Below are 10,818 nucleotides of genomic sequence, written 5' to 3' on the forward strand. Positions count from 1 at the left end.
ATAGGAGCGCTATAATAGCCGGCTGAGAAGATGAGGCGGCTATTAAAAATAGGTAACAATGAGGTAAAGCGAAACAAATTTTTATTCGACGAAGTAAAGGAAAAAACAAGAGGGCAATAAAAACCTGTTTGAAAAACGAGGGTGAATACTAATCATGAAAATGTGTAATCAGATCTTTAAAGAGAACGTAAAAATTCCGGAAAAGTCTCGAAAAACTAGCACAGCCAGAAAAGTTAAAGCATCACAAAATTGTTACCTACCAGAACTACTCATGATATGTTTGCAGTACCAAATATATTGCTCATAAAACAGTCAGTAAATAATTAGGTCTTGCAGAAGACCTTTATGAACTTTGACTTTAGTCAACTTAAGGCTGATCAGGCAAAAAATCGAAAAATGACAAAAAATGCACAATTTTGGGCTCAAGATCTCCTAAACATGAACTTTTAGCGCTCAATTAAGACCTTCCCAGCAACTTAAGCACTCCGTGCACTTGAGGAAATACTAATGCCATCAGGGTTTCTCTAATTCAACTCAATGATGGCCGAGTTTAACCTGTTTATTCCCTTTTTAAAAGCTCGAAGTCATCAAAAAATTTGTGAAAACATCTTACAAAAAAGACAAAGTACCAAAACAATTCAACTCTTGGATTGCAAAAGCTTTTTCTGCTGTGATGGCTGGCTGAAAAAATGAGGGAGGCCATTAAAAATCACCAATTACTTTCGAAGATAAGTCCTGTAAAAAAAAGAAAATCTTAAGTTTTGAAATGCCCAAACTATATTGGCTCAGCCAAGACTAATGAAAGGGCCAAATTGTCATACCATATATGTAAAGAAGTGAGAGAAAAAGAAATAAAAAACGACAAAAACGGCAGAAAAAAAAACAGTTTTTTTAAATCAGTGGTGTCAAAGTCGTGAAAATTGACAGATATGAAAAATAAACCCGTAGATTGGACAAAATGTAACTAAACAGAGAGCCAGTTAGATTTCTCTATATTGCGATTAAATGAAAAAACATTGGAAATAGGCACCATTGATGCACTTGATGCACGTTTATTTTGAATCAGAAAAAGCAAAATTTGAAAGATTTTTTTAAAGCGTCAAAGTATTCTTATTTGATGTGAGCTTCTGTATATTCGATTAGCTCCCAAAATTACACTTAATTAAGCTTCTAAATTGAATGTCAATAACATGAAGCAAATTCCAGCAAATAATCGCTTTAATGAACTTTGATAACCAACGGCACTATGACTAAATGACCGGGCTTTATATGTATATCCCGTTTCTTTTAATTTTGCTCTTTTGGTTTTGACCGTATTCACTACATTGCGTAATTCAACGCGTAAAATAATTGAAAACCCATTTAGTTGAGACAGCGAGTGAGGTAGTTCAGAAGTCAAAGGTGTAAATCGTGGCTTACGTAAAATGAAAAACGTTATCAAAAGGTAAAGCGAACAAAAAAACATATCCGGGCAAGTCCTGAAATACAAATCAAAGATATGTATAAAACTACTGAATCAGACAAGCAGTTCAATCGAAAAATGGCAGCCGAAAAGGCAAAGAGTGCCAAATTTGGAGAAGCTAAAACAATGAAACAAACTGAACAAATTTAGCAAGGGTTATATATTGGAGAAACCAAAAGAATCAATCAAACTAAATTATAATAATAGCTTTCACCCTGACAGTCAAAACTCAGTCACCTAAATATAACTTTTAACCCACATACAAGCACGCTTTTTTTTCAAAGTTTTCAAACTTCGCAATATTAATTTTTTCAAAGCCAATTTTTCCTGCCGCTCAAACTTTTGCACTACACCCTTTGCACGACTTTGAATTCATTTGGACCTTGGAAATCGACAAAATAAGAAAATGACAAAAATTCCAGTAATTTAAAAAACATATATTATAATGTTGCTAAAATTCTTGATAAAACCATCTTCAACGAAATTTTTTTACTCCTCAATCACTATTCAGTGACCTAATATCAAGACTAGGAAACATTTCGCTGACCCATAAAGATTGCTTAACTCGAACCAGGATGACAAATTTCAGAAAAATTAAAAAAAAAACACTGAAAAAATGCTATAATTTGTATTATTAAAAATCTCAAATCCGTTCCATTTTTGATAAAAATTATGCAGTAACCTATTTTCAATTACCAGAGGAAGTTTTGTGACCCCTGGCGTCAGAAGAATCAAAAATGACCAACTTTTTTGTAGAAAAAACTTGATTGAAATGCCAGTTTTATCAAACAATTTCTCAAATACGTACAAATAAAATTTTGAAAACCATTGCACTACCAATAGGAACTATGCAGCAACCTATTTTCAAAGCCTAGATGATGCTTGAGAATCGTAAGAAACGCTTTTCCACGAAGCTCGAAAAACTCAAAACAGGACAAAAATTTTGAAAATTTCAAAAAATTGCAGGTTTTATTCAAATATCTAAAAAAAATTGTGATATGAAATTGTCGAAAATAATTCCAATGCTAGTATAAAGTTACCGTAGTCTATTATCGAACGCTAGAAGGGGTCATTTGCTCTGTGGCTGGAATAACTCAAAAGTTAACAAAAAATTTTCGAAAAACACATAGATCACAAAATGATTATAACATGTAATTATGTCGTGCAAAAGAAATGTATCCATTTTTGAATCGTCAATTTAAAACTTGTAAAAAACGAGAGAAATGACCTACAAACGTTAAACAATGCACCATTTTTGGCTCAAACAATCGTGAAATTGACCTTTTAATCTTGAATTACGACATTCTCAGCAGCTGCATCATTCTAAGCACTAGGAGGAATAACAAAGCCAGCTAAGAGCCTCTAATGAAACTTGATGCCCGCTGAGCTTTACCTTTTTATCTTGAATAACAATTAATAAGTTGACAGAATAACTTATAACTACTGCACCTGACCAGCCTACCAATAGAACATGTCAGCCTACAAACAGACAATAATTTTCGTAACTCGATAAACTAAAACCTAAACAAAAACACAATCATTGCTAAATATCTTGAAACTTTAACCGTGGAGACCAAGTTTAATTCTTTTAAATAAAATCATTAACACTACCACAAGTCTTGAAAAAGATTTTTTGGCCAATGAAGATAGGAAAACTGATACAAAAAAAATTAAAATTTTACAAAATTTGAAGAATGTTTCTGAATTTTGCTAATAAAAAAGTTCAAAACCACAAGATTGATAATGATCGGAAAAAGGTAATAACTCCATAAAGATTGATAAAAAGTTGAAATGATGAGAAATATTGCTGAAAATTACGTGACGTTGCAATCCAAAATTTGAATTGCAACTAGAAAATATGCAGTAAACAATTGTCAAATACTAGAGAAGGATCTCTGGCCCCTAATGCTGAAAAAGCCAGAAATTCACCAAAATATTTTTAAAAGTCTTTCAAAAAATTTTTAAAAAGGTATTTTGTTGCCTGTTTATGTTTCCCGTATCCCGACATACAGCTCTCAACCTAAAATGGAAAGACATTAATTCTTACATACCAAAGTCATTCAACTTGTACTGACCCTCACAACCTTGAATTTGAGATTGATTGAAATATAATTTGAAATTGACAGAAAAATCTTCAAAAATTGCCCCGTTATGTGTTCAAAAACTAAAAAACTGACCATTTAATTATGATTTAAGTCCTTCGTAGCAGTGCCTGCAGCAATCCAAGGACTTTTACTGAAAACAAATGTGGGCTTCCAAAGAAATTTATTGCCCACTGGGTTCATCTGTTTATCCCGTTTCGAAAGATCCCTGTCATGGAAAAATGTGTAAACAAAAATTACAAAAAAGACAGAGCTCCAATACAATCAACTTTAATTCAATAGCACAATCAATTTATAGAACCATCAGCACAGCAATATAGCTACACTCAGCTTGAATGTTCTCAGCTATAACAAAGGTCAGAAAAATTAACAAACTCACATTTTTTCGGGGGAAAAAGCAGTGCCAAAATCGTTAAAACGTGATTTCCCATAACCACGATTGGCATTGGAATCGTAGTAGGAAATAATGATTTTTGCGCAAATACAGTTTTAAAGTGCAAACTATACACAACTGTTTCTTTTTGAGACAATACAGGGGCTAGTATCAATAACATAAAGCATCAAAGATGGTAAATAAGACTTTTTAGAAGCGGTCAAGTAAGCTCAAGTAACGATCATCTCAATTTGGGCTGTATCGCTTCATCCTGTTTCTATTTTTGATTTCGTTTTTATATATATATATATATATATATATATATATTGATTCTATTCATTTTGAATTGCTCTGCAGGGCGGCTGTTGATTAAAAACACCTTGAACAAAGTGAGATATGAGAAAACTAGCTTAGAGAAGTCAAAAAGTTTTCTCGCTAAATGTCGAAATAGCGGAAAAATGAGGTGAAGCAAAACAAATTTTTGTTTGACGAAGTAAAAAACATAGCTGAACAAGTCTTGAACAAAAATCCAAACAATTGACTTAACTAATGATCTTATTCTTGTCATTTTTGAGAGTGAGGTAAGTCACGCGTGACCAAAATCTTAATCAAGCAAATGAACAAAAAAACGCTCACCAAGAGCTAAAAATGACGTCACGCACGCCCTTTGGTTGAAAATGCGTAAATGAATGTACAAAAAACAGATTTGAGGTGGTCGTGGCGTCATTTGGCCGTAACAAAAATCTTGAAGAAAAAAAAACAAGAGAAGGCCAATAATAGCCCCAGTTATTGCTGTACGGCTATTAATCAATTAAAAAGCTCTTTTTTACCAAGATTTACTTCATTAAGGTTTCACAAATTACAGATAACACTGACTATGTGCGTCCTCAGAATGAATACGTGTTAAAACAGCCATGTGGGAATCATTGAGAGACAAAGCGAAATAGAAAAAAAAGAAAGAAAAAAACTCTGAAAACCATTGGCGCAAAGTAAGGGACCCTCATATCTACAACCAAAAACAACGTTAACAAAAGAGTACACTAAGACACTAAAACATTAAAAACGATAGCAAAATTTTCGCTGGGACTAAAATTACGCTAAAATGTCAATAAAATTATTGTTGTTCTTGAGACTAAGTGAAAAGACCACAACAAAAACACTTAGGACAAAGAAATCGACTTTTATTTTCCAGGTTGTCAGGTAAGTTTGGTAATAAGGTCATGATCTTGAAAATGATTGCTGCGAACACATGATACTAATCAGATTTACCTATTTTTCATTAGCAATCAATGACAACTGCTTTTAATGAAATTAAGTGAAAACTGAAAGGGTTAATTTTTTTAATGTAGACATCATCAGCAACAGAACAAACTTGTCAATATGGAGACTAATAGGTAAGAATACAAATTAAGCTTCGCGGAAAACCAAAAGAATTGGATTATAAAAGAATGAAAGTCGAAGTCATAGGATGACTTAGTTTTGAACTCAAACAATTAGATCGATTACAAACATAGCCGGCAGATTGCCGGAAAATAGCCGCGATAGACGCTTTTGACGTTACATGAATTGAAACAACTATACAAAAAATAGACAGATCGACCACCAGTCGTTTAATAGACCACTAGACTTTTTGGGTTAGCTTTGGACTGTCATTTTTATGAGACAAATAAGCTCTATAAGGAGAAAGCCCTAATAGGGATTTTCAAAATTAGGATCTTTTCCGTTTGTGCCCCCTCAGCTTAGAGGGCGCATATTATTTGTACCCCCCAGATGCACGTGCCATATTTGGGGGGGGGGGGCACAAACGGAAAAGATCCCAAAATTAATATTCGAAATCAAAAACTCAAGACTCTAATATTCAATAATTAGGGCATATATTTGGCACTAATTAGATGCACACTATTGACCTTTAATAAGTAAATGTTCACAAAATTTTAAAATTTCATAAGTGGGCTCAGAAATCATTTTTTTGAGTGAGGTTAGTCATTGAAAACGTCAATTCCAAGAATTCACGGTAAGACAAAACAAAAATCTGTAAGACGAAGTAAAAAAAAACATAGCAGGACAAGTGTCCTGAAATACAATTCAAAGAATTGAATGAAAAACTTAGAAGTACTCTACCTGACTAGCAGATCGCGTGAATAATGCCAGCGAAAACGGAAAAAAATCATCTCCAATAAACTGAGAAGTTAAAACAATCAAAAAAACTGAACAAAAATATACTCATTGCTAAAACTCTAGAAGCTTTCACCCCTAAGGCAAAATTTGATCTCTTTAATTATACCTATTTCAAGAATTTGTTCAAAACCAATGTTTGTTTCTGAAATCGGTCCTTTATTATATCTGCAATAACTGAAAGAAATTCATTGGCCCTTGAAGATCGATTAAATCGAAAATGACCGAAAAATTCAAAAAAAAAAAAAGAAATCAATTGAAAATTTTAATGAAATTTTACGGAAAGTTGTGATATTAAAATTTTCAGAATCGTTTCGGTGTATCTAGAGGCTATTAGACGTCATCCCGTAACCCATTTCCAGCCTTCAAAAATTCATGGGCTCAAAGACCGATAGGCAATAATTTTTAGAAAAAAATTCGAATTTCAAAAAAAAAAGAAATTCTTTCAAATAAAACGTAGAAAACCGTTCACTTGCCCCCTAGCAACTATTTGATAACATACTATCAAACCTTGGATGAGATTAGCTGGCTACTGAGGTGCGAAAAACTGACTAAAAGACAAATGTTTTGGAAAAAGTTAAAAAAATTGCAAATTTTATCAAGAAATTTCTAACATTCGAAAGGTTCAATTGTTGAAAACAAATCCATTGAAACTAACAACCATGCAGTAACTTTGATCAGACCGTGGAATAGGTTTTTTGGTACTTGAGAATGGACAAATACGAAAAATTAACAATAACTTTAGAAAACCTTGAAAAAAATAGCAAATTTTATCAAAAATGTGCTAAAATTTGAGACATTAAAATGTTGAAAACCAATCCGCTGTTACTAGAAACTATGCAGTGTCCTATTATCAAACCTCAAAGAAGATTCCTTGGCCCCTGAAGCTAGGAAAACTCAAAAAATGGCCATAATTTTCAAAAAAACTTGATTAAAAATTACAAAAATTAGTATCATTTTTCGTGTTTGTGTTTGTAATACCAAAACATATAGCTCATAAAATAGTCAAAAAAAGTAAATTTGTCTCAAAAAAGGCCTTCGTCAACTTTTAAAAACTTCAACCTAAGACTAATCAAACAAAAAAACTGAAAAAGAATCACAAAAAAAAACATTTAAAATTGCAGCATTTTGAGTACAAAAACTCCTAAAAACGAACTTTTAACATTCAATTAAGGCCATCCAAGCAGCTGTACCATTCTAAGCACTTGAATGACTACTAAATCCATTTTGGGCCTCTAATGAAACTTAATGCCCGCTGGGATTTACCTGTTTATCCCGTTTTGAAAGATCAAAGTCATTGAAAAATGTGTGAACACATCTTTAAAAAAAAACACAGCGCCCCAATACATTTCAAATTCTTTGAATTGTAAAAAATTAGAAGCGCTATAATAGCCACCCAAAATTGAGGACGCGGCCATTAATAATTGATATTTCCAAACTATTAGACCTGTCCCCAATGAGATAAAACGATAAGAAAACATAAAGTACAAAAAAACACTAAATACTCAAATATTTTTAGAACAATTAGAGTCATGAAAAGTCTTGAAAAACCTCATTATTCTAAACTCAAACACCTCATACTTTTAATGCTCGTTTATGCTTCATTAGCAATCAGTGATACTGTCATTATTGATACTACTTGATATGACAACCGGGGAATATTAAAAAAAGGGCAAAAATCGTAATTTCAATTACATTTGACGACAACAACTAGGGTCAAAGTTTAAAAGCAAAAGCATTTGCAGTTAGAAAACATACGTATTACTGAAAATACATATGGAGAAGAAATGCTGAGAAAAGCAGCCAAAGTGCCGCAGGTAATAGAAAATGGCTTTCAAAAACTTAAAAGTTGTTCAAATACCAAATTCTCACTCCACTTTAAATATACGTTGAAAGAAATCACGCCTCAAACCTATTTACCTTTTTGCTGCCTTTAGTACTACAGTGTGATTAAAGTCACCATTCTATGATGACTTCTCACTGACGTGAAAATGCCAAAAAATTGTGAACAGACCTTAAAAACTGACAGCACTCCATTACAATACAAATTTTTCGAATTGTAAATTTAGGAGCGCTATAAGAGCGCTATAAGAGCGCTATAAAATTAAGAGAGCTATATTAGCCGGTTGTGAAGATCAGGGAGATCATTAAACAAGCAACTAATTCAAATGCTTCGAAAGAGAGCCATCGATATCTATTATTGATAAGACTAACTGACATAACATCAAAAACAAATTTAACAGAATAAGATCGGACAATTGGCTCTAAAACGACCAGCGAGTGGTTGGCGTCGTCAGTAGCTGGGGTTCAACTGCGGGACTGATGTGGGCGGGGTGGGGGGTAACAGCGAGGGGATGGGAGGGGTAGGTTCAACTGTAGAAGTGGTCTTTGGCTGCACGGGGCCTTTACGGCCTGAACGATGTGCAGAGTGGGGATTGGGGTGAAGTGAGGGGGCTGATGTGAGGGGGGTTGTTGTGGAGGGTCAATCTCTAAGAACCGCCTTTCACACCATAAGTATAAGTCTCCAAAACAGTTTTGTGAATCACATACTTGGACACTAGTGAGCTGAAAGGCTCTGAGAGAACTTAATGACCACTGAGCGCTACCTGTTTATCTTGTTTTTGAGGACGAAAATTCAAATGGGCCAGACGAAAAAGCGGTCAAGCGAAAAATTGCATGAAAAAACCAACTGGACTAACAAATTAAGGCACGTTGGATTAAGTCGCTCTCGAAAACCAAAGATCTGTGTATTTTTTTCCTTGCTTCATGTATAAAGCAAATTGAAGAATATCACGAATTAAAACTACTCGCTTTTCGCTCCTCTTTCTAGCCTGGCGTGATTAAAATTTTTACCCCAGTTTTACTTCTCGTTGGCAAGAAAAGACAGATCGAATAAAGTGTGAACAGATCTTTTAAAACAGAAAGTGCACCGATAAAATTTAAACTCTTTGAACTGTAATAAATAAGCCCGATATAATAGCCGGTTGAGAAGACGAGGACGATTGTTAAATAGATCAGCATAACTCCTTTTCGAGTCGTAATAAAGATGATGCACCGATTATAACCAAAACATTGGATTGTAAAAAGTCTGTGAAATATCAATACTCCTCTTGGAGCCGCAAGAAGACCAACGCGTTTACAATAAGTGCTTCAAACTTCATTCGAGACCAACTTGAGGTGAAAAGTCAGCGCCCCAATACAATTCATTTTCTTTGAATGGTAAACAAAAAAATAGGGCCGCAATAATGGCCGGTTGAGAAGATGAGGTTGGCTATAAATAATTTCTACAGTCTCGACTTTCCACTATAATCCTACATTTTTAAGGATGGAAATGAATGGAAAAGAATGATTAATCGTCGACACACCCTTAAATTGTAAGCACGAAGCTATACACAGAGAAATTGTTAGAAAAGTCATGCTTGCAATAATTCATTTTGTTGCTCGGTTTTTTATTGAATTACCTGTTTCCTAGTTCCATTTGACCTGATTCACTTTCCTCCTCGTCATCTATATCATCATCTTCATCGTCATCATCGTCTTCGTCGTCATCCAAATCTTCACTGTTGCTTGCAGCAGCCATGTTTTGTTTCGATGGATATTCTGTGATACTTCCTGTAATCTCCCTAGAACTGCTAACCCGACTCCTTACTGTACTTTTGCTGCCACTGTTGCTACTTGAATCGATTGTGCTTCCCGTTTCACTACGGCTTTGACTTTCATAGCCCAGACTTTTTGTACTACCTTGATAATTTTCGTCTCTATCAGCCGACGCTTGCATTTTTTTGCTTCTAAATGTTCTAGAATCTGCTTGTGTCTTACTGTCTCTATCTTTTCGGCTGCTATGAGCGCTCATTTTCCTTCGACTTGACTTATCGATTTGAACAGAGCTTTCATTTTCTGTTTCCTCTTCTATGGTCGGTTCGATTCCCACTCCGTTCCGGTGCCTGCTAGTCCGAGAGGAACTAGCAATCGACTTGCTGTAGATATCACTGTTATGCATGGAGCTGCTGTTAGTGTAATCTGATTCTGACAAGCTATCCTGCTAAAATGTTGAGCGCATTCTCTTATTATAGATAAAATAGGCTCAAAAAACGTTTCGAAGATTTCAGAAATGTTTGTGTGTCAACTGAGATATGGGCTTATTAGCAAGGTCTTGAATGATGGAAGTTTAATATCAAAAACAGAATTCCGTAACTTGGCGGAAAAATAAAGTGTTGAGACCCGTTTTTTTGAAAAACCAAGAAGAACAGAAACGAAACATAGCCGACTAAACTGCTGTCGAACTGCTAGTGGGAGCTCAAATCTATTGCAGCCTGCTTTGGCGGGAGAGGGGGAACTAAATTCAAAATTAAATAAATACAACTATAAACACAAAAAAAATTAAAGTGAAAAACATAGCTGGCAGATTGCCAGAAAATAGCCGCAATAGCCTCGTAGATCTGCAGTCTCAAAGAAAACAGTAAAAAAAACAGACCAAAAAAAATCGCCTTTTCATTGAAGGCTGATATGTTATAATTTGATTTAAAATCTGTAAAAGTTTTTGCTGCCTCTATTAGCTGCTCTCAAATAACCTTCATTCAGAGTGACACACATCCATTTGACCTTATCTCCTTGAATTAAAGTAAATAAAAGTCAATTTCAAAGTGAGGAAGTCATTTTTGAGAGTGGGGTAAGTCAAGCGTGACCAAAAATTTAATCATGCGAAT

General features: G+C 34.3%; 1 protein-coding gene across 1 annotated transcript in view; it reads right to left on the reverse strand.

Moving 5' to 3' along the window:
* Positions 1-10,130, reverse strand: part of LOC142338395 (uncharacterized) — a 239,615-nt gene extending 229,485 nt beyond the window's left edge. Inside the window, exon 1 of the mRNA XM_075388151.1 lies at positions 9,574-10,130. Coding sequence (XP_075244266.1) covers positions 9,574-10,112 — 539 coding nt within the window. The 5' untranslated portion in view covers positions 10,113-10,130. The remainder of the gene's footprint in view (positions 1-9,573) is intronic.
* Between the last annotated feature and the right edge of the window lie 688 nt (positions 10,131-10,818).

Source organism: Convolutriloba macropyga, chromosome 4 (genome assembly GCF_964194025.1).
Source record: "Convolutriloba macropyga chromosome 4, txConMacr16.3, whole genome shotgun sequence".
In the NCBI taxonomy this organism is placed as follows: Eukaryota; Metazoa; Xenacoelomorpha; order Acoela; family Convolutidae; genus Convolutriloba; species Convolutriloba macropyga.